The sequence below is a fragment of the Moschus berezovskii genome, chromosome 4, assembly GCF_049115385.1.
Source record: "Moschus berezovskii isolate FMDL1 chromosome 4, NW_MosBer_1.0, whole genome shotgun sequence".
In the NCBI taxonomy this organism is placed as follows: Eukaryota; Metazoa; Chordata; class Mammalia; order Artiodactyla; family Moschidae; genus Moschus; species Moschus berezovskii.
This window is the reverse complement of record NC_142463.1, coordinates 109286573-109308830: the sequence shown is the minus strand read 5'-3', so window position 1 is coordinate 109308830 and position 22258 is coordinate 109286573. Positions and strand designations below refer to the sequence as shown.

Genomic DNA, 22258 nt, shown 5'->3' with positions numbered 1-22258 from the left:
GTTTTCTATGTACAAGTCTTTTGTTTCCTTAGGTAGATATATTCCTAAGTATTTAATTCTTTTTGTTGCAACAGTGAATGGAATAGTTTCCTTAATTTCTCTTTCTATTTTCTCATTATTAGTGTATAGGAATGCAAGGGATTTCTGTGTGTTGATTTTATATCCTGCAACTTTACTGTAATCATTGATTAGCTCTAGTAGTTTTCTGGTAGAGTCTTTAGGGTTTTCTGTGTAGAGGATCATGTCATCAGCGAACAGTAAAAGTTTTACTTCTTTTCCAATTTGTATTCCTTTTATGTCTTTTTCTGCTCTGATTGCTGTAGCCAAAACTTCCAGAACTATGTTGAATAGTAGTGGTGAGAGTGGGCACCCTTGTCTTGTTCCTGACTTTAGGAAAAAATCTTTAATTTTTTTCCGCTCGCTTTTTTCCTGCATATATATTTTTTAAATCATGGAAATTTTCCCTGGAGTTTTTCTCCCACAGAGAAAACAGTAGAGAACACAAAGGACCTTTTCCATCTTCTCTCGTTTAATTAAAAAAAAATTGTTAGTTGTACAAGAATGAAAGTTTTTTGGATCAGTCAGAGAATGTCTAAGCAGAATCTCCCCTAACAGCTGAGAACGTTTTGAGAAAAGATATTGCTTAAATAACTTGAAAGGCTTCAAGTCTTTCAAAATAGAATGGGGAAACGAGCAAATTCAATGAATCTATTCCAGACGTATTTACGCTAAAAAAAAAAAAAAAAAGGCAGGTTCCCTGGTGCAGTTTCCTCTGTTAGGTTGATAGCGGGGGCTTTAGGACAGTCTCCTTGTCTCCCTGTCAAGACAGCCTGTTCCCAGCCCTGCAGCTAACACATGGTGGGCTCCAGAGCTTGTACGTGAACTGACCTCTTCTGGGTGACCAGATGGCCCTTCAGGGTTGACTCCCATGGGGAGCTAGCGAATCAACATGATTGCTCTGTGAGAAACTCCAGTGAGGGAAGTGTGCAGGCCTGGTCCAACTGAGGTGGGGATGCAGATGAAAGGTGCAGAGAGCGAGCCTGTTAAGCGCCCTTGTATCACAGCTAAATTCAAAGGTTCTGGAGAACCCGTCAGTTACTGAACTGTTTTCTTTAACACCTCTAACTGACCACTCAAGGGTGGAATGTCCACAATGACCTCTTCGGTAGCTGCCAGCTGATGAATTTACCCCCCAAATTTGCCAAGAAGATTCACCACTCCCAAGAGTCCCTGCAGCTTTTCTCTTCCACACCTGATAAATTCTGTTTTGCCTTTGTTCCTTGATTCAGTATCAGTTGACTTCCACACGTGAGAAACACGTTGCATGCAAAATAACTCAAATGCTTGCAAATTAATTTTTTAAGTGCTTTGAGTTTTCTTTGATATATGAAATGATGTGTCCCTAGGTGGCTCAGGGGTCAGGGAAGCTGGCATGGGTATTGATCATGATCCTCTCTTGATCCAGTTGCCCAGTTATTGAGATAGACTGGCTAGCCCTGTCTGATTAACCATGCTGGCTGGGAGGCTGGGAGTGGAAGTTCCTTCTACGGGCTGTGGCCTGAGAAGCTGAAAGGGAAATGTTGGACATGGCAGGCAACTCACCCAACTTCTAACATGTGTGTTAAGTGAAGGCATGACTTAGATTTGTTTATGTATTAGTTTTGTTGCATGACAAAACACACCCCATATTAATGACTTAATAATCATTTAGCTCACGATTGTGTGGGTCAGCAGTTGGGGCAGGGCTCAGCATGGGAGTTCTTCTGCTGGTCTCACCTGGGGTGAGCTTCTGTCATGCGGCTTGTCAAGGAAAGCCTCACGCATGTCTGGCAGCTGTGTTGGCACAGGTTGGAGTGACAGGGAATGTGGGGCCCAGTATTACAGCAAGCCCTGCTCCACTGACCTTCTTCAAAGGTCATATTCAATGTCATATTCTCTAATACCCCACTGGCCAAAGGAAGGCATATGGCCAGCTTCAGATTCAAGGGCTTGAGAAATGGACTGTACTTCTTGCTGGAAAGAGAAGCAAAGTCACACATGAAGAAGCAGACAAATGGAATGTGTTGTGGTAGCACAACACCGGGTTTGTCTGATACAGGCCTTCCAAGTGCTACTAAATCCCTGTCCTGCCAAAGAAGCTTTCCACAATGGTCCCTTATCATGTCTCTTGTATGGTGGAGTTAATTGAGATCATGAGCTGATTCATGGGACATGTGTCTGATTCATATTTATATCACCACAGTTTTCTCACCTCAGTTCAGTTAAGTCGTTCAGTCGTGTCCAACTGTTTGCAACCCCATGAATCACAGCACACCAGGCCTCCCTGTCCATCACCAACTCCTGGAGTTCACTCAAACTCATGTCCATTGAGTCGGTGATGCCATCCAGTCATCTCATTCTCTGTCGTCCCCTTCTCCTCCCACCCCCAATCCCTCCTAGCATCAGAGTCTTTTCCAGTGAGTCGACTCATTGCATGAGGTGGCCAAAGTATTGGAGTTTCAGCCTTAGCATCAGTCCTTCCAATGAACATCCAGGACTGATCTCCTTTAGAATGGACTGGTTGGATCTCCTTGCAGTCCAAAGGACTCTCAAGAGTCTTCTCCAGCACCACAGTTCAAAAGCATCAATTCTTCGGCGATCAGCCTTTTTCACAGTCCAACTCTCACATCCATACATGACCACTGGAAAAACCATAGCCTTGACTAGACGGATCTTTGTTGGCAAAGTAATGTCTCTGCTAATATACTATCTAGGTTGGTCATAACTTTCCTTCCAAGGAGTAAGCGTCTTTTAATTTCATGGCTGCAATCGGCATCTGCAGTGATTTTGGAGCCCAAAAAATAAAGTCTGACGCTCTTTCCACTGTTTCCCCATCTATTTCCCATGAAGTGATGGGACCAGATGCCATGATCTTTGTTTTCTGAATGTTGAGCTTCAAGCCAACCTTTTCACTCTCCTCTTTCACTTTCATCAAGAGGCTTTTTAGTTCCTCTTCACTTTCTGCCATAAGGGTGGTGTCATCTGCATATCTGAGGTTATTGATATTTCTCCCGACAATCTTGATTCCAGCTTGTGCTTCTTCCAGCCCAGCGTTCCTCATGATGTACTCTGCATATAAGTTAAATAAGCAAGGTGACAATATACAGCCTTGACGTATTCCTTTTCCTATTTGGAACCAGTCTGTTGTTCCATGTACAGTTCTAACTGTTGCTTCCTGACCTGCATACAGGTTTCTCAAGAGACAGGTCAAGTGGTCTGGTATTCCCATATCTTTAAGAATGTTCCACAGTTTATTGTGATACACACAGTCAAAAGCTTTGGCATAGTCAATGAAGCAGAAATAGATGGTTTTCTGGAAGTCTCTTGCTTTCTCCATGATCCAGCGGATGCTGGAGATTTGATCTCTGGTGCCTCTGCCTTTTCTAAAACCTGCTTGAAGAATCTTAAAAGAATTGAGGTATAATTGACAAATAAAATTGTATATATTTAAAGTGTACAATGAGATGATTTGATACAAGTATACATTGTGAAATGATGACCACAGTCAAGTTAATTATCTACTACCTCACATTGTTACCTTTTTTTTTAAGAACACTTAAGACCTGTTCTCTTAGCAAATTTCAAGTACTAGTTGGTTCTTCCTAATTATTTTATTGAATTGAAGTGAGTTGAATTGAATTGGTTCTCCTTTCTAATTACAAGCTCCTTGAAGGCAAGTTTGGAATTGCTCTGTCACATAAAATCTCCCTCCCAAAGCTCTTGGAATTACACCAACTGGCTGAAAAATCCCACAGACTCTTAGAACCAGTTAAGTGGCAGAGGATCAAATCTGGAGCCAGCTCTGTTCAGCATAGTATCTGGGGTAAGAGCAGCACTTGCAGATGACCCCAGGTCCTGGCACCAAAGCATTCCATTTTCAGGTTGGCCAAGCCCCAGAGGAGTGGAATCACTGTTGGAGGCTAAGGAGGCAGTAAGGCTCAGCAGTCTGGAGAATGTGGCGTTCCTTGCTCACTCAGGAGAAACCTGGGCAAGGTTAGGAGGGAAGAGTGTTTGTCACAGAGCTGAGTCTTCTCCTCTGTGACAGCTCAGAGCAGACTTTCCCCCTGCCCGCCACAGGGCCCCCTGGCACCCCATGCCAGATCCTGTCCATGTCACACCAGAACTCTTCCAGAATTTATCAGGGCGACCAGTCAGACTGCTCTAGAACTAGGTCTGGGTGACTGAGACCTAACGAGAGGGGAGAACAGTCTTATGCCAGAGTCACCCTCCCCTCTCTGGTCTAGCACTGCTTCAGTTCTTTCTAATGCTTGGAGATCACCTGGGACCCTTTATTCCAGATTGGGCCACCCCTGGGAATAGGAGGGTGTCCTTCTCATGGCATAACATAACTCGTCAGGTATTCCATTAGTCACAGGCTTACGATGAGTTTTCTACATGAGTTTCCATTCTGGGTGGTTAACAAGGGCCCTGTCCACCTGTCCTTTTCTTCACATGACATAGTCATTAACCCACACACCTCTTTATTCAGTAAAATTCTATTGACTGTACCAGGACCATCCTGGCCCTTGGAGAAAGGTGAGATGAGCCAGGCATGAGTCCTGTCCCCAGGGAGCTCACGTGCCTCGAGGCCACACATGAGGTCTGCATAGAACAAGGGCTCAGAATAGAGCATGGAAGGACTTCCCTGGTGGTCCAGTGGTGAAGAGTCTGCCTGCCAATGCAGGCGACATGGGTTCGATCCCTTGCCTGGGAAGATTTCCACATGCTGCCGAGCAACAAAGCCCATGTGCCACAACTAACTGAAGCCAGTGTGCCCAGAGCCTGTGCTGTGAAACAAGAGAAGCCACCACACAAGCCTGCACACCACAATGAAGAGTAGCTCTTGCGTGCTGCAACTAGAGAAGAGCCTATGTGAAGACCCAGCGCAACCGAGGATAAATAATAAATTAAAAATTAAAAAAAAATAAAACGGCACAGAATGAGGGCTCTTCAGAGTGGAAGGCGCTTCAGGGCTCATCCAACCTATCTGCCAATTCCTCAGAGGAGGAAATCAAGCCCACGATGGGGGAGTCTAGTCATCCAGGGTCGCACCGTCAACAGTAGTTATTGATTCACTTCACAAGGATTTACCCAACACCTGTGTTTGCTAAGAGCTGGGCCGGCACCAGAGATTCCACAGCAAACAAGGCAGATCCTTTTTTGGGTCACAATCCGGGTTACATTTTGGGATCATCCAAGGAAGCTTAAGAAAATTCCCAATGCCAGAGCCTCATGCCTAGAGTTTCAGATTTACTTGGTCTAGGATGGGCCGGAGTGTGGGTCTTTTAAATAAGCTTTCCAAGTGATGCTTGCAGACAGATCAAGAAACACTGCTCTGGGCGGTGGGTGGAGAGGTGGGAAAGAGATAGATAAAAACCAAGTTGTTGTTGTTCAGTAGCTAAGTCGTATCCAACTTTTTGCGACCCTGTGCACGACAGCATTCTAGGCTCCCCTGTCCTTCACTATCTCTTGGACTTTGCTCAGATTCGTGTCCACTGAGTTGGTGATGCTATCTAACCATCTCATCCTCTGCCGCCACCTTCTCCTTTTGCCCTCAATCTTTCCCAGCATGAGGGTCTTTTCCAGTGAGTTGGCTCTTGGCATCAGGTGGCCCAAGTGTTGGAGCTTAAGCTTCAGTCCTTCCAATGGATATTCAGGGCTCCAAGTAAAGATGAATACATAACTGAGACTAGTGACTTGTAAGGAATGAACAGTGTGGTGAGTGAGAATGTGGCAGGGTGGGGTACTGTTATCTGCTTGAGTCTGAAAGGAGGAAGGCTACACTTGGAGAGTTGTGGTTCCAGGGGTCAGATGGGAGCAGGAACAAGGGTGTCCTCCTATGGGACAGCAAAGGAATCTTCTGGGCCGTACTGCCCACCCTGCCGACTGACAGACCCCTGCACTGGAGCCCTGTCTAGCGGAGGCTCTTGATCTTCAGCCTGGACTGTATCCCCGTGGGCCCCCATACATACTGTCTCTCAGTGCCCCACAGGGATTAATAATCCCTCACATTTTGAGAGTACAGGTATCCCTTGGTATCCGCAGGGGATTGGTTCCAGTAAACTCTGTGGACACCAAAATCTGAGGAGTAAGCTCAGTAAACTCTGTAGACATCAAAATCCAATTCCCTTATATAAAATGGTGTAGAACCCTCAGCCCTCTGCACCCACAGTTCTTCATCTGTGGACATTGATGGCTGACTGACTGTAGTTGGTAAAGAATGTTCTCTTGTATTATCTGTATTACTGATTCTAATGCTAATCCCAAGAGATGGACAGGGTCAAGGTTAATAGTCTTATGACAGAAATGTGGAAATAGGCATAGAGAGGTGATGGGGCTTGCCTATGATCACACAGCTAGTGTCTGGATGTGTGAGACTTCAGTCCAGCTCACCAGCCTCCAACTCTACTACCCCTGCCCAACCTTGTGCCAGGAAACTGTAGCAGAAGCAGGTCATGTGGGAGGCAGGTGGGGACACCACTCTGGTGCCAGCCCCTTCTCATCAAGCTGGGCAGAACTGCCGACCTGCCGCCACTTGAACATGGATGGTGTACTCTCTCATTCTTCATCAGGAAATCCAAGGAACCTGCGACTCTGCCCAGAGTGAACCCAGTTACTATAGTAACCTGATGCAGTTCTTTCTTATAGGGCGGATGGTTTTCATTTTGTATTTGAAGAGTTTGGCCAGGCAGTCACGTTGCCATGGCTTGGCCTGTTGGTGGCAGGTAGGAACAGAGGGAACCCTTTGAGCAGCCTCTGCTGCTGCTGCTGCTGCTAATTCACTTCAGTCATGTCCGACTCTGTGCGACCCCATAGACGGCAGCCCACCAGGCTCCCCCGTCCCCAGGATTCTCCAGGCAAGAACACTGGAGTGGGCTTCCATTTCCCTCTCCAATGTGTGAAAGTGAAAAGTGAAAGTGAAGTCGCTCAGTCGTGTCCGACTCCTGGAAGTCCCCCTAATTGATGGTGGAAACCTGTGTCTGGAAAAACCCCGGCTCAGCTGCACTGGGGAAGGAGGAGGAGTTTCAGCGGGTGCTGGGCTGGGTCCTCTCTCCCGTTTAGAGATCATGCCTTTCCAATTACAGCTGCCTGGCCTGAGGTTGGCCCCTCAGCCCCCTTGCTCCCGTAGTGCCTTCTATTAATAGTTCCCCTCCACGAGCCTCATCACAGGAGCCATGCTCAGAGCTCTTTCACTGCATCTTGAACGCCCAGCCCCCTGGCAGATAGAGGGCCTCCAGCATATGTTTGTTGAATGAATGGATGAATGACCTTTTGTAGTTTATGAAGCCCTTTTATACCCATTATCTCCCCTTTTCCACGTCATAGCTGTACGAGATCCCAGGGCAGGAGGCAGGGTAAACTGGTGCAGCAAGGTGAGAGCGCGGCTTGCACAGGCGGCCTCCCCTCTGTGTGCGCTCCTGCAGCTGCACGTGCCTCTTCACAGCCGGCTGAGGAGCCTGGTACTTGCTCCTTGTGGCAGGCAAAATGGCACAGGCGGACCCCAAAAGCAAGGCAGCCAGGAGACCCCTTATCCAAGTCACATGACTACATCGATTCACCTTGAATTTGTGTCACAGATCCCTTGATGGGCGCTTTTAACCCTCAGAGGTCCCAGGCATGGGCGTCACAGTTTTCTTTCCTGCATCCTCGGTTGTTAGGATGGTGGCCTGTCGGGGTGGCAGTGAAGGAAGGAGAAGAGAAAAGTGCTTGGTGACTAACTTCAAAATAAAATTTTTCAAAAAATTCCAAACAACAACAGACAGCAGAAGGTTCCTTTGGCCCCGACTGTAAAGGAAACAGCAGGACAGACAGAGGAAAGGGCCTCTGCATCCCTAAGCCTGTGAAGTGCGGCAAAGTGATGGGGCGTTCGCGAGGAGGTCTTAGCTCAGCCTTTGACCAGCACGCTGACCCAACCTCTCTGTTACTCCCGCCATGCTGAAGGTTAAATCAGACTACTGCCTCCCAACCCTGGCCCCAACATTCATATCTTTCTAAGGCAGCTGAAGTTCTTTCTGGCCACGAATCTTCCCTGGGACTCGTGGGCTGCTCGTCTGGCCAGGTTGTACCAGTGCATGTGGAGCACGGGCTCGTGCTGAGCTGGGGGATCCTGCCCCTGCCCGCCACCTTATGGGCCAGCCCAAGCAGCCATGCAAAGAATTGCTCTGCGTGGCCCTGGAGCCGGCAGCGTGTGGGGCTGTGTGATGGGCAAACTAGGACAGAGCAAGCTGGAGCGGCAAGGGCCCAGCACAGAGAGGGCATGGCATGGGATAAACACACCTATCACTTCTCAGAACTGAGGTATACGCCTGTCCAGGAGGCCCCCAATGTCCAACACAGGCCCCTGGTCTCAGGCCTCACCCTCTGAGATCAGGACCTTCGAATGTCCAAACTGGATCTCAGCGCCTCTCATTTTGCAGTGGAGACTGGGGCCACGGAGGGGAAGGACATGAGGCCCCCTTGGTTGGGAAACTCCACAGTGAGACCTCCTTGAGAACAAGCCAGGGCTTTCCTGGTGTGTGAACCCAGCGCTGAGCCCAGGCTGGGCACACAGCAGGCACTCAGCGAAGGCTTGTTTCAGCTGCTTTGCCCGTCTTCCCTGGTGTGACAGCGAGAATCTCAGTTTTGTGGAAAGAAGGTGCGGGCCGGAAGGGAGCTTAGACATCCCTGAGCCCAACCCTCATTTCCAGAAAGAGACCCCATGGATGAATAATGCTAAAAATAGCAGTAACTAATACTTAGGGAGCTGGTGCTAGGCAGGATTCCCCACACTTCATATATACTAGCCCATTGCAGCTTCATGGCCACCTCTATGCAGCAGGTATTACTCCCATTGTTCCCAGAGGAGGAAACTGAGGCATCTATGCCTCAGTAAGTGGCTCAAGGTCACCGAGCTAGTTAGTGTAGGGATCAGGATCCAGATCCAGGCAGTCTGGCTCCAGGGCCCTCACCGCTAACACCCCGGCCCCGACTGAGAGCAACATGCTGCCCGCAGACACTGTTCTCCCCGTGGGGAGAGGAGTCTGTGCTAGCCCCCGTGAGTTCCCTCACTGAGGAAACAGAGCCTTTTCATCTCCACATCCCCCTCAGGGCCTGGCAGGGGCCCAGGGACCTGTGTTCAATATAAGTGAGCCGTGCATCTTCTTAGTCAGGGCACAACCAGTTTAGGGGCCCCTTGGAGCTGGAAGGAGCCTTGGGGAGCAATTTACAGAAACGGAGGCCCAGAGATTGACCTGCCTTAGCCAGGTCTCCTGACTCCGCCTCCAGGGCTCTCTTCACCCAAGCGAGGTCTCCAAAGAGGACCCCGGGGTGGATCAGCTGCCCCTTCCATCCTCTCCCCCACTGGCTGCGCTCACAGGCTTTCTGCTCCCACAGCTCTTCGTGATTGACAATGGTGCAGACGACTGGCGGATAGCCATGACCTATGAGCGCATCCTCTACATCAGCCTGGAGATGCTGGTATGCGCCATCCACCCCATTCCTGGAGAGTACAAGTTCTTCTGGACGGCACGCCTGGCCTTCTCCTACACGCCCTCGCGGGCGGAGGCCGACGTGGACATCATCCTGTCCATCCCCATGTTCCTCCGCCTGTACCTGATCGCCCGCGTCATGCTACTGCATAGCAAGCTCTTCACTGACGCCTCGTCCCGCAGCATCGGGGCCCTCAACAAGATTAACTTCAACACCCGCTTCGTCATGAAGACCCTCATGACCATCTGCCCAGGCACTGTGCTGCTCGTGTTCAGCATCTCACTGTGGATCATCGCTGCCTGGACCGTCCGTGTCTGTGAAAGGTATTCCCGTGGGTCCGGTTCTGCACTCACCTGGGGCCTCCCAGCACACTGCTCATGCTGGGATGAGGGCAGGGAGGAGGAGCAGGGAGGCCCAGATGTATGTGGTCTGGTGGAAGAAACAGGCATGCACCCAAACACCTCAGGAGAAAATGGGAAAGGGGAGAACCAAGTTGGGGCTGAATATGACTGCAACGTTAAAACATTGAAGGTAAGCTGGGAAAAATGCATATATAATCTTCCTCATTTCTTGTTCTTTGTAAACCAGTATATCTCAAAGCATCCTGGTTATATTGTTACCCCTTTCTCCGTATAACACTTCATAATTTCTGTGTTACCTCTCCCTCTTGGAGTTTAAAGGATGCTCGCAAGCATTTTAAAGGCTCTGAGAAGTCCTGCAGTAATGAAACTAGTTTAATTTCGTTAACTCCAGATTTTCTCAAGCATATTCACCCATAAGTGCTTTTCCTTGTACATTACTATTGATGCCTCACTACTCAAAAATTTGGTCCACAGACCCATCAGCATCACAGGGAACTTGTTAAAATGAAGAATCTCAGGCCTCACCCCAGAACTACTGAATAGAATTTTCATTTTAACAAATTCAAGTGTGATTTGTATGCACCTTGACATTTGAGAAGTACTGCACTGATGAACCGTACTTTGGGAACCGTTGTTTTAGGAGGCTGGTGGTGGGGCAATGACTCAGAAGTGACTCGTAGGAGAGGAGGGGGTGATGGCCTAATAGAGATTGGGAGCTCTAGGGCATCATACCAGCGCCTCAGAACTGCCATCATTGAAGCTCAAGGTTGGTCCATGGCTACCCCCTTCCACAGCTATCGCCAAGCTGCCCTTTCTGACTCCTCTCCCTTTCAAACTGGTTCTGGACATTCATTTTTCTCTGATTTTGTATGTGGAGTCTGAACATGAAGGTTAAAAACCTTGATTCTGCCCCTATGTAGCCATGAGATCTTGAGGAAGTCACTTCACATCTCTGGGCCTCGGTGTCCTCATTTTAAAATAAGGATCACTTGAGATAGAAGGGAAGAGCTATATTCGCTGAGAGAGGTGATTTTTAGTACGCTGGGAGGCCTGGTCACGCATCCTGTGTAATTTACTCAGATCCTGTATTCATCCTTCATTCATCATCACTTAAAATTGTATTATCAAATATTCCATGCACCAGAGAAAACAAGCAAGAGAATTCTGGAGGAGAGTTGGTCTAAAAACATCTCAGGTATGCACTGAACCATATTTCCCACCTATTTTGAAAATGTTCTGTATGCAGACAGTTCTTTCAGATGTTTGGTCAGTAGACCCACAAAGAGGCCATTCTGCTGCAGCCGGACAGGGGCTCCTTCATATGGCAGGGTCAGTTTCTTAGAGCCAGTACCAAGCTGGGACACATTTCTTACATATAAAGCCCAAAGGACACATAACACCTATGTATTCAGAACCCCATCATTACTCAACAGCTGACATGATAACATCTGTTCTAGGTAGGACCGTACCTCACCAGGCTTCATGAACCTTCTCTGGTAAGCAGACACCCACTTTACAGTGGAGAAAGCATAAGTTTGGGTTCCAAGCCCGAAGTCCTCTTAGTTGAGCAATATGGTGCCAGTCACTTTACCTCTCCAGGCCTCAGTTTTCTCATCTACAAGCTGGAATTAATAATAGCAACTTTTTAGGATTTGTTGTTGGAGCCAGATAAGATAACATACCTGAAATGTATACCATAATAGTGATAGTGACAATAAATGATAATAACAGAGATCTCTTGATAACTCTTGGGAATCTTGTGGCTGCTTTTTAATAATTAGAACAAGCCTACTATAGGTAGACCTATGCTCTTCTTGTTTTCCTTTGTAACTGATCAAAGCTGAGTCTTCTAGCAACAATAATAATTGAATTCACATAGCCCTTTAAGGTGTTTGAAATCTTCCGTGTTCTCAGATTGATCATGTTTGGTGTGTATCATCATCCCACTGTCTCAGATGAGCAAACATGGAACAAAGCACCAGCCAGTGAGTTTCATTGTTTAGTGAACCTGTCAGAAGTATGGGCGATGATTTTATATTGGAAGATGAGCCTGCTTCAAAATGTGTAGCTTGCAAAATACTCTGTTGCACGGAGTACAACATGCATGACCCTCCATGGCCTTCACGCTGGGACTGGGTTGACCCGGCCCCCATCAGCCCACGGCCCTCTGTCTGCAGAGATGACTGACATGCCCAGCTGAAGCCCAAGGCAAAGGCACAGAGAAGCAATGAGCAAATCAAAGGTTCTCCTATAGTTTCCCCTTCTCTTGTGAAAAGGCCCTTTGACCAGGAGGCATCTGCTTAGATCTCACATGAGGTATATTAAAACACATGTTGTCATCACCCCTGTTTCTCGGTCACTTTCCTTGTGCCAGTTCTGTGTGAACTAATTCACTGTCAACTCCATTTGCCCTCACGGTAGACCTGTGAGAGTGCACTGTGAGTGTCCTCATTTTAGAGAGGAGGAAACCAATGTAAAGTAACTGGCCCGCGGAGCCAGGACGGACGGAGCCAGCATTTGAACTTGCTTCTGACTCTGAACTTTATATTTGTCTCACCAGCCCAGGCCAAATGCTGCACTTACAAGGAAACTGTGGCCTAAACTCTCCTGGCAACGTTCCCGATCCAAGCGTCTTAAAGCCACTGAGACTGACACTTCAATCCCAGTCTGGCTGTTTTGCCTGCCTCCGACGTCTGTGCTCTTAACCGTTTTGTCACCCTGTTTTCAGGGCCACCATCATGCTAATTTCCAGCATATCCGCGTGTAGGTCCTGGGTGCTGTGGCGGGCCACCCAGGGGTCCCCTCTGCACCGAGGCTCTCATTCCCTCAGCTGGGGTTGTTGGCCATGGCAGAATTGCTCTGGGTGAAGGGCTTAGCCAGGGTCAGGCCTCCTGCCCAGGGCAGCAAGCATCCAGCGACTTGTCAGTGCAGGAGTTTAAAGGCCCAGCCCCTCCACCCCCCGCAGGATAGCTCTGCAGGGCCTTCCTGGTTTCAGGACTCCTGTGGGATCACGTGATACTGGACCCTCTCCCCCTCCCCCGTCCCCCATACCTCAGGCCCCACCTGTCTTGATCCTGAGTACAGGCCCACAAACCTTCCTCACTCACATATCAGCATCTCAGTGACTTTCCCAGGCATCTGACCTATGGAACTGTGAAAGCAAATTTGAATAAATATATTTTTTCCTAATCAGGCAAAGCACTGCTTTTACAAAGACCAAGCTATTTCTTTTAGAACCAAGCCGAAATGAGCATTGTCTTTCCTCAATGTCAAATAATAAGCAAGACTGGTAGAGACAGGAATTAGTCAGCCAGAGACTGTACAGAAAGCTGAGGCAGGGGCTGCTGCGGAGGCCTGGAGCCTCTGCCAGGGTGGGAGGACGGTGTGGGCAAGATGGTCTTGATTGCTCTCAGCCTGATGGAATGACAATTCTGTCACCTGAGACAGCAGAGAGGGTAAAGGACTTGCCCAAGGTCACATAGCAGCGTGACATGTTCTCGAAAAAACTCCCCTCTTCTGATACCCCAAGCGGGGCTTGTTCGCATTCCAGGTGGGTTTCATCAGCCCGGATGCATCTCTAGCTGTGTACACACACTTCTGAAGTTGCTATGGAAATCCCTCCTCAGCAAGCCTCATTTGAAAAGACATTTCTCATAGCTGGGGTTGGCTTTTATGTGACAATAAAGGTTTCTCATATTTCCTCCTTCCAAGGAGGGAGAGGGAATTGGTAATTACCCAGAACAGCCTGCTATCAGGAGGCAGTGCCTGGTTGCCGGGAGGGCAGCGTCAACAGCAGGCTTGTTTTCCCTGGACCCCGCCGAGGCATTACATCATGGGTTCCGAGGCCTGACAGTTGTGGCGCTCGGCATTCTCTGGGATTCTCCTGGCCGTGTGCCTGCCTCCCACAGGCCTCCCAGAGCCCATCCGAGGTACCTCCTCATTAAGCGCTGTCACACGCTGAGCTGGTGGAGAGACTGTCAGAGGCCCCAGGCCTAATGGCCACCAGGTGGGGCAGGGGGCCTCCTTTTCAGGGGCACACCCCGAAAGAAGTCTACCAGCTCACATATGGGTGCTTATCTTCCTAGGAGAAGCAACAGGGCCTCCCATGACACTGACAGAGTGAACCGAGGCTTGTGATCCCTAGCCAAGCTTTGTAAATGACCTCCTAGCCTCTTGGATGGAAGCCCTTTGGTCTTCTCTCTCCTGAGGCCCCAAGCTGTGTCAGTATCTCAGGACTTCCAGCCTATCCACAGGTCCTTGGTGATGATGGTATGAATTTCCATCACAGAATATCTGCACATGGCATTTTTGTGAGAAACTTAATTTTGGAGACCTGGCTGCTAGAACAGGAGAAAAACCATGAATAACCATTCTTTCTCTCATTAAAACAGAGCCACCCCTCCCGTCACAAGGAAGATAAGAAGAGGCTTTCAAGCTATCGAACAATTTATAATAAATATCCATAGAGCAGGGGGAGGATGATGCTCAGAAAAATTGTACTAGCAGGGGTCTGTGATTTTAGAGGTTGGAAACCACTGGTTTGGAGAGTGAGAAGACTAGTTAGTAAGGACAGGAAATTATTTGTCACATTGGATGAAGCCTGCTAGACCCAAAGCCCTGCCCTCTAGCTGGAGAAAGGGGAAATCAGCCTCCTTTAGGGTAGAGGAGCAGCCTGGGGCCATCCTGCTGCTGTGCCAGGCCTGGATAGATCACTCCTCATTCAAAGTTGGATTCCTGGCAACGGGCAGTGGAGTGGGGAGGAGTAAGGAGGAAAAGGAAGGTAGGGAGAAGGGAAGGGGAATCCTATAGAAGGCCTTTGAAGCAAACCTGCGCTTTAAGAAAGACGAAAATAATTCTCAGGATGCAAAAGACTGTTTGCTTATGAGGAACAAAAGCAACATTTAAAGATTCTTGGGTATCCCTTATAGGGTGCAAGAAGATGATCATCATAGAGAAGAGTGGGCAGACAGGAAATGGAAATGTATCTAGTTCACATTAGCCTAGAGTTCACAGAGAAGGACAACTGTTTTAGCAAAAAGAAAATCGACATCAGGGCGCTGAATTTTTTTTTTAATGCAGAATGTGAAGGACAAAGTTAAAGGTTCTCTCTGAACGTGGAAGGCAAGAACAAAGAGATGAGAGACGAGGGCGAATAGGACAGAATTAGAAGCTGCAGCGTGAAGGCTAAGTCCTAGCACCAGAGTTATTTTGGAGGAAGAAACCACAATAAATTAGATAAAAGCATAATCAAGGACATACATAAAGAAAACTTTTCCTGAATTGGCTGGCCAGAGGGGTGGTGAGGAGGTTAAGATTAGTCAGATCAAAAAGGTTCCTGTTTTCCAGCTAGAATAGGGGGGAAAATTTTTTTTCTGGAAAATTTACTGAATCATAGGGTTAAACATAAGGAAATCAACCCTGAATATTCATTGGAAGGACTGATGCTGAAGCGGAAGTTCCAATACTTTGGTCACCTGATGCAAAGAACTGATTCATTGGAAAAGAACCTGATGCTGGGAAAGGTTGAAGGCAGGAGAAGCGGACGACAGAGGATGAGATAGTTAGGCACCACCGACTCAATGGACGTGAACTTGAGGAAAGTCCAGGCGATAGTGAAGGACAGGGCAGCCTGGCGTGCTGTAGTCGATGAGGTCCCAAAGAGTCAGACACAACTTAGCGACTGGACAACAAGGTTAAGCAATCCGAGATGCACATTGGCAACACAGAGCAGACTTTTCCTGCAGTTCAGTTTGGTTCAGTTCAGTTCAGTCGCTCAGTCGTGTCTGACTCTTCGCGACCCCACGAATCACAGCACGCCAGGCCTCCCTGTCCATCACCAACTCCCGGAGTTCACTCAAACTCATGTCCACAGAGTTGGTGATGCCATCCAGCCATCTCATTCTCTGTCGTCCCCATCTCCTCCCGCCCCCAACCTTTCCCAGCATCAGAGTCTTTTCCAGTGAGTCAACTCATCGCATGAGGTGGCCAAAGTATTGCAGTTTCAGCTTTAGCATCAGTCCTTCCAATGAACACCCAGGACTGATCTCCTTTAGAATGGACTGGTTGGATCTCCTTGCAGTCCAAGGGACTCTCAAGAGTCTTCTCCAGCACCACAGTTCAAAAGCATCAATTCTTTGGCGATCAGCTTTCTTCTAGGAACCCTAAATTCTAGGAGACATTGGGGCGTTAGTGTCATTTACATGAGGGAACAAAAGGGTCATTCTGGGAGTTTTGTGGGCTTAGAAGGTTACAAGCTACATTTTGCGGGGAGCTTGTTTATTAGTTGACCCAGGGATGAATCGTAGTTAGGATCTTAACAATGGAACAGTATGAAAGAAAGACAGGAGGACAGTACTGAAGCCAGGTAAACATTTAAACATGACCATGTAATCAAATTCTAATGTCAAAGGAAGAGTAGATTCTGGAAAGAGTAAATGTATGCAATAAAATAATTCAATAATAGTGAGAGGGTTGCTAACCCACAGGAGAGAAGTCTAGAAAGGATTAATAAATACATGCTAAATTCATCATCTTAAGCAGAAGAGAATTTTAAAAGCCTTATCTCTCAATTTTAACAGTTAGAGAAATACAGTTTAAATCATTTTTTAAAGCTAAAGGTAACCACAGGTAGAATTTTATAAGTCTAATGATGATAACAATAGTGTCAGCCAGGTATTGTTTTGCTTCATCCAGACCACAGCTCCATGGGGCATGGGGACTGTTGTTATTTTCATCCTGCATGGGAGGAAACTGAGGCACAGGGAAGTTATGGTTTTGCAATGTGCCTTGGGTCATGGAACCAGGGGTCTGCAGACTTGAGGCCCCCCCAACCTCCTGTCTGAGAGTCTTGCTTTTCCCTACCTGGAGAAGGTGCATTTTCCACATTCCTGGATGAGAAACACAAACATCATCAGAGGCAGAAAAATAAAGGAACCAGGAAGGAAAAATTAAAAAAACAGAAAGCATGAAAAAAGATGAGAGGAAACCAAACTAAAAATTTGTCACAATCGACAGAATTGAATTTACCTCCCCAATTAGAAGACAATGTCACTTACTTAGATAGGATTTAAAAGCAAAACTTAATGTTATGCTGTTTACAAAAGAGGTACCTTAAATAGAAAGGTCCAGAAAAATAAATGAAAAGCAAAGATGTATTAGGTGAGTACAAACCAAAGGGCAATTGAGTAGAAATCTTCATTTTAAACCAAGTTGAATTCAAATCCAAAATCATTAAATGATCCAAAGGAACCATTTAATCTGGATAAATGCATTATACACAGTAATACTGTGAACTTTTATGAAAAAATAATTAAGGAGATAGAGAATCTGAGTTTTTAATGTTTTAATTGACTGATAAATTTTGAACTTTGTAACCTATAAACAAGTAATACATTTTTAAAGCATCCATTGAACGTTTACAAAAATTAATCAACTTCTTGGCCACACATTTCAAAACATCAGAAAAAAAATTTCAGGCATATTCTCTAATTTCAAGGCCATAAAACTTCAACTAAAAGGAAACTTTGGGGCAGCGGGGTTTTGAAAGCAATCTCCTCAATTACAACTTGTTCAAAAGAGAATTATTCAAAACTACCATTGAAGATTATTTTAAAAATTACAACTCTATAAATCAAAACTCAGGATGTGCCCAAAATTGTGCTCAGATGAAAAATATCCTTAAAGTTTTACACTGAGAAAAAGAAGCATGAAAATAAATTGAATTCATTAGGAGAACAAAAGGGCTCAGGAGAACAAATTAGTTTTATAACAAAGGCAGGAATTAATGAATTTAAAAACAGAATTAGTAAATCTCAAAGGTATCAATGTTTAGCAAGTCTAATCAAGAAAAAAAGAAAACACAAAACTAGACATTTTAAAGCAGAATACCTACTGATTCTGAGGATAATTTAATAAATAAAAGAGAATAGCTTAACTTTTTTTTGAAAGCAAAGACCTTTGAGGAAGACTTTCTCCACCAGATATCATTAATAAAATGTATTATATAACTAAGGTAATTAAGTCTCTCTGGCATTGCTGAAAAATCAGTAATGACAGATCAATGAAACCTAAGGGAAACCTTCAAAATAAATCCTAGTTATGTGAGAACTCAATATTTGAGGGAAAAAACCAATTAGGAAGCAATAGATTATTCCATACATGTTAATGGAAAGATTGGATACTTGGATAAAAAATCAAATTAGAATCCCACCTCTCACCAAAATAAATTCCAGGTGGATCAAAGAGTCAGATATAAAAAGAAACCATGAACAAACTCCAGAAAACAAAGTGAACATGTAATCAATCCTGAGATGGGAGAGAATTGTTAAGCATAAAATCTTAGAAGAAAAGAAATGTGAAGGAAAACACTGGAGTATCTGATTACATTATACATACAATTTTGGATTTCTGTTCTTCAAAAAAATACTTATTTAAAAGGCAAATGTTACACTAGGAAAAATATTGGCAGCAAACATGACAAGAGGTAAATATCTCTACTGTACAAAGCAACCTTAGTTACCAATCAGAAAAACGCATCTTCTCAGTTAAAAAAAAAAAAGCTAAAAATAAAAACACAGCCGCAAAGAAAGAAATACAAATAGCCAATAAAATGAAAAACACAGCCTCTCAAATCAAAGAACTGCAAATTGAAACTACAAGGAGAATTGCTTTTTCTTCTCTGGAACTGACAAAATTTTAAATAAATGTAAGTCAATGCTGAAGAAAGTTGTTATTGTTGGTGGTGGAGTGGGTGGGTTGTTTCTCTCATACTGATGGCAAGAAGGAAAATTAGCACCACCTTTCTGGAAAACAATTTAGCAGCATGTCAAGGGAGTCTTTACAAGTTCATAACTTTAACCCAGGAATTCTCCTTCTAGGAAACTATTCTAATGAAATAATCAGTTTATGTCAAGGTCCTTCAGATGCATTCTACAATAGTGGAGAATCAGAAACCAAGTAAGTGTCCAGGATTTAAGCAGTTAAATAAATCATAGCACATCCATATGAAGGGTAATTAGGCAACATTAAAAAAAAAAAAACCCATCCTTTGACGACTATAATAAAGTAGGAAAAAGTCATGATGTAATATTTTTTGAAAGGATCACACAAAAGTATTATATAGGATGTTACCAATTAAAAATAGATATCTAACACGCATAGAAAATGCTTGGAAAATACATATATTGTTTTCTGTGGGATGTTACATGTGATTTTTTGGGTTACTTTTACTTGCAATGAGAATGCATGATAGTATGTGTGTGTGTGTTTTAATGTAAAGAGGGATCACTTTGTTTTTTCTCCCTCCACAAAGCCTCTCTTCTCATCTTCCACAGAAATTCACAAAGTTGAATGGCTCACTCAGTTTTTACACGTAATTTTCTCATAGAAGTTCCTTCCAAAAGTGTTCCCCTTCAGATATAGCAGGCACTGGCCTCAGTGGACAAGGTAACCGGACGACGTAAGCCTAGGCTGGGGTCCTCCCTCCCCCAGGCAGGGGTGACACTTAGAGCCCCTCTGTGCCGCGGGATGATTAGGGAGGACCTAGAACAGTGTCCAAGCAGGTGGGGTTTTGCAGGTTAGTGTGATCCGAGGCCCGGCTGGCATTAGCTCTTCTGCACTGGCTCTGGGTGGGTCAGGCTCTGGGGGCCCAGCGATGACGCGGGAGCGCCCCATCCAGTCGAGAGAAACTGCCAGCCTGCAGGTGCTTCCTGCAAGGTCAAGGCCTTTGGAGCAGGCTGGTGCAGGGGGCGTGGGGCTCCACGGGGCGCGGGTCGGGCGGGGGCGGGGCTGTGGGCGGGGTCTCAGGGCAGGGGCGGGCTTCGGGGAGGAGCCAGTTGGCTGCTCCGGGCACTGCCAGAGTTCAGGTTCAACCCTTCTGTGGCGCCCGCGCCCAGAGACAGGAGAATAAACTTGAGGACTGGTCCTCTGTCCCAGCGTTGCTCTCATTCCTGCTTCTTCCAGAGTCCCAGTCTTATTTCATGTGCATGTTTTGCATTTCCCCCCATCCTTACTCGCTCACAGACCACTTGCCTTTTCTCTGTTATTTCTGATTCAAAACTTCTTTCCTCTTTCTTATTGGCAGTATTTTGTGCTCTTTGATAATTTGGCATGGCAATTGTTAATTTGTGACTGGTTTATTTTTACTTTTATTCACATTAAATAACATTCACAAATTATAAGTAACGAATGACACCTCTTAGAAAGGGGAATCAAGAAATGAGGAAAATGCCCCCCAAAATTAGCATTCTGAACCACTAAGTCTGAGACATTGTGGGTGCAAAGTGAACTCTGTTGTGCAGAGAAACCATTCTAACAGTCAAGTCAATCTCCAAATTCCTCCTGCCTCTGTTACACTAAACACTGCTGCTGCTGCTAAGTCACTTCAGTCGTGTCCGACTCTGTGTGACCCCATAGATGGAAGCCCACCAGGCTCCCCCGTCCCTGGGATTCTCCAGGCAAGAACACTGGAGTGGGTTGCCATTACACTAAACACTGCTGCTGCTGCTGCTAAGTCACTTCAGTTGTGTCCGACTCTGTGTGACCCCATAGACGGAAGCCCACCAGGCTCCCCCGTCCCTGGGATTCAGGTTTCCCTAAACTCTCTCTGTCTCGCTGGGAGGTGCTGTGCTCAGTTGCTTCAGTTGTGTCCGAATCTTTGTGATCCTATGGGCTGTAGCACACCAGACTCTTCTGTCCATGGCCTTCTCCAGGCAGGAATACTGGCATGGGTTGCCGTGCCCTCCTCCAGGGATCTTCCCCACCCAGGGATCCAACCAGTGTCTTCTGCATCTCCTACTTTGCAGGTGGATTCTTTACTGCTGAGCCACTGGGGAAGCCTGGTGCTGAGAGGTGGCCAGTGCCTTTTTGCCTCTAGGATTTTTACCGTAGGGTAGATCCAGATAAGTCCAGGGCTCTTTCTCCAGCTGGAAAGAATCATTCAACCTTTTTCAACCAGGATCTGAGAATTAAGCCCTACAGAAAAGACCTGGGAGACCATCTTTCTGATGCCACCCAGAAAGGTACACAGTTAGTACCATCCTTGATGTATAAGAAGGAAGTTGCTTGTTTTTTATCATAGATGCCTGAGGGGACCCAGGCTTCTCTTCCCCAGGACCAAATGAAAAAGGCTGCACCACTAGGAGGAGACAATGCCAAAAATCTTACAAGGGTGGGAATCCTTGGAGGGAGCCAAGGTGAGGAAAAGGGAGGGGTTCCTGTAAGCTGCGTCAGCCACATCTATTTGTGGGCTGACATTTGTCAAGACAGGAAATCTACATTCTGTCAACTTTTCCATTTTTCAACTTTGGGGTGGTTTTGTTTGCCCCTGGCGATGCCATGGTGCCCTGCATCTCAGTGCAGGCCCCCACCAGCAAAGGATAGGACCCTCATCCCACAGACCTTCTCCATGTGTTCAGTGGCCTGGCACATGTCATGTGCACTCCTTGCCACCCCGTGCTTTCCATCCCCCTCCACTGTGGGCATGGCTGCCGCAGCCCAGGCTAGTGTGAAACTCTGCATTCCTGCTCTCATAGCATGGCTGCTGGGGGATTTTTTTCATAAGATATTCTCCTTCCACTTAATAGAGTCTCCTCCATCCCCTGAGACTTGGCTCCAGCCTCCCAGAGGCTGAGCTGGAAGGGAATATGGGTGAGATATGCTACCCTCCAAGTGGCACCTCATCGAGCATCCCCAGCCCCACTCTACTCCTACCCCACCTGGATGCCTACTTCCCGGCTCTGTGCGCTACCCAAGAGTTTCCCTGGCAACCACCGTCCCCTGGTGGCTTGGAAATAGTGGCCCTGGGAACCCACCAACCCTACCACACCTGGTTCTTTTGTTTTCCCAAGAAGTTCATGGGATCTGCCTGCCAATAAAGCCCCCAGACAGGCACGGACATGCTGAGAAGGGCCAGATGGGCTCAACACCCCCACAATAGAGGGGGCACAGAGTCTGGTGAGTAAAACTCCTTTGGAAAATGTTAAACATGTTTCAGCTGAGCCAATATATGCAGTGACACAGTGGTGACAGTGCTGAGAGGATGGTCACAGCCTGAACTCAGGGTTAAAAGACAGTTTGGCTTCTGGTTCCACCATAGACCTTGGACATTGTACATGTACTTAATCTCTCTAGAGTCAAGCTGCCTCTACTGACCATGCTCTGGGACAGGGAACTCATCACCCTAAAAGACCATTCATTCAACAAACTCATGGTTGCCAGGGCAGGGGGAAGGAGGAGGGGGAAGAGATAGTTAGGGAGCTTGGGATGGACATGTACACACTGCTCTATTTACAATGGATAACCAACAAGGTCCTACTGTCTTGCAGGGAACTCTGCTCAATATTATGTAGCAGCCTGATGAGAGGGGAGTTTGGAGGAGAATGGATGCATGT

At 46.6% G+C, this 22258-nt stretch overlaps 1 protein-coding gene across 4 annotated transcripts in view; it reads left to right on the top strand.

The window, feature by feature from the left end:
* Window positions 1-22258, top strand: part of KCNN3 (potassium calcium-activated channel subfamily N member 3) — a 173563-nt gene that overhangs the window by 94399 nt on the left and 56906 nt on the right. For all 4 annotated transcript variants that reach the window (XM_088835828.1, XM_055401522.2, XM_088835829.1 and 1 more), the window contains one exon: window positions 9412-9830. In XM_088835828.1, the coding sequence (XP_088691954.1) occupies window positions 9412-9830 (419 nt within the window). The remainder of the gene's footprint in view (window positions 1-9411; window positions 9831-22258) is intronic.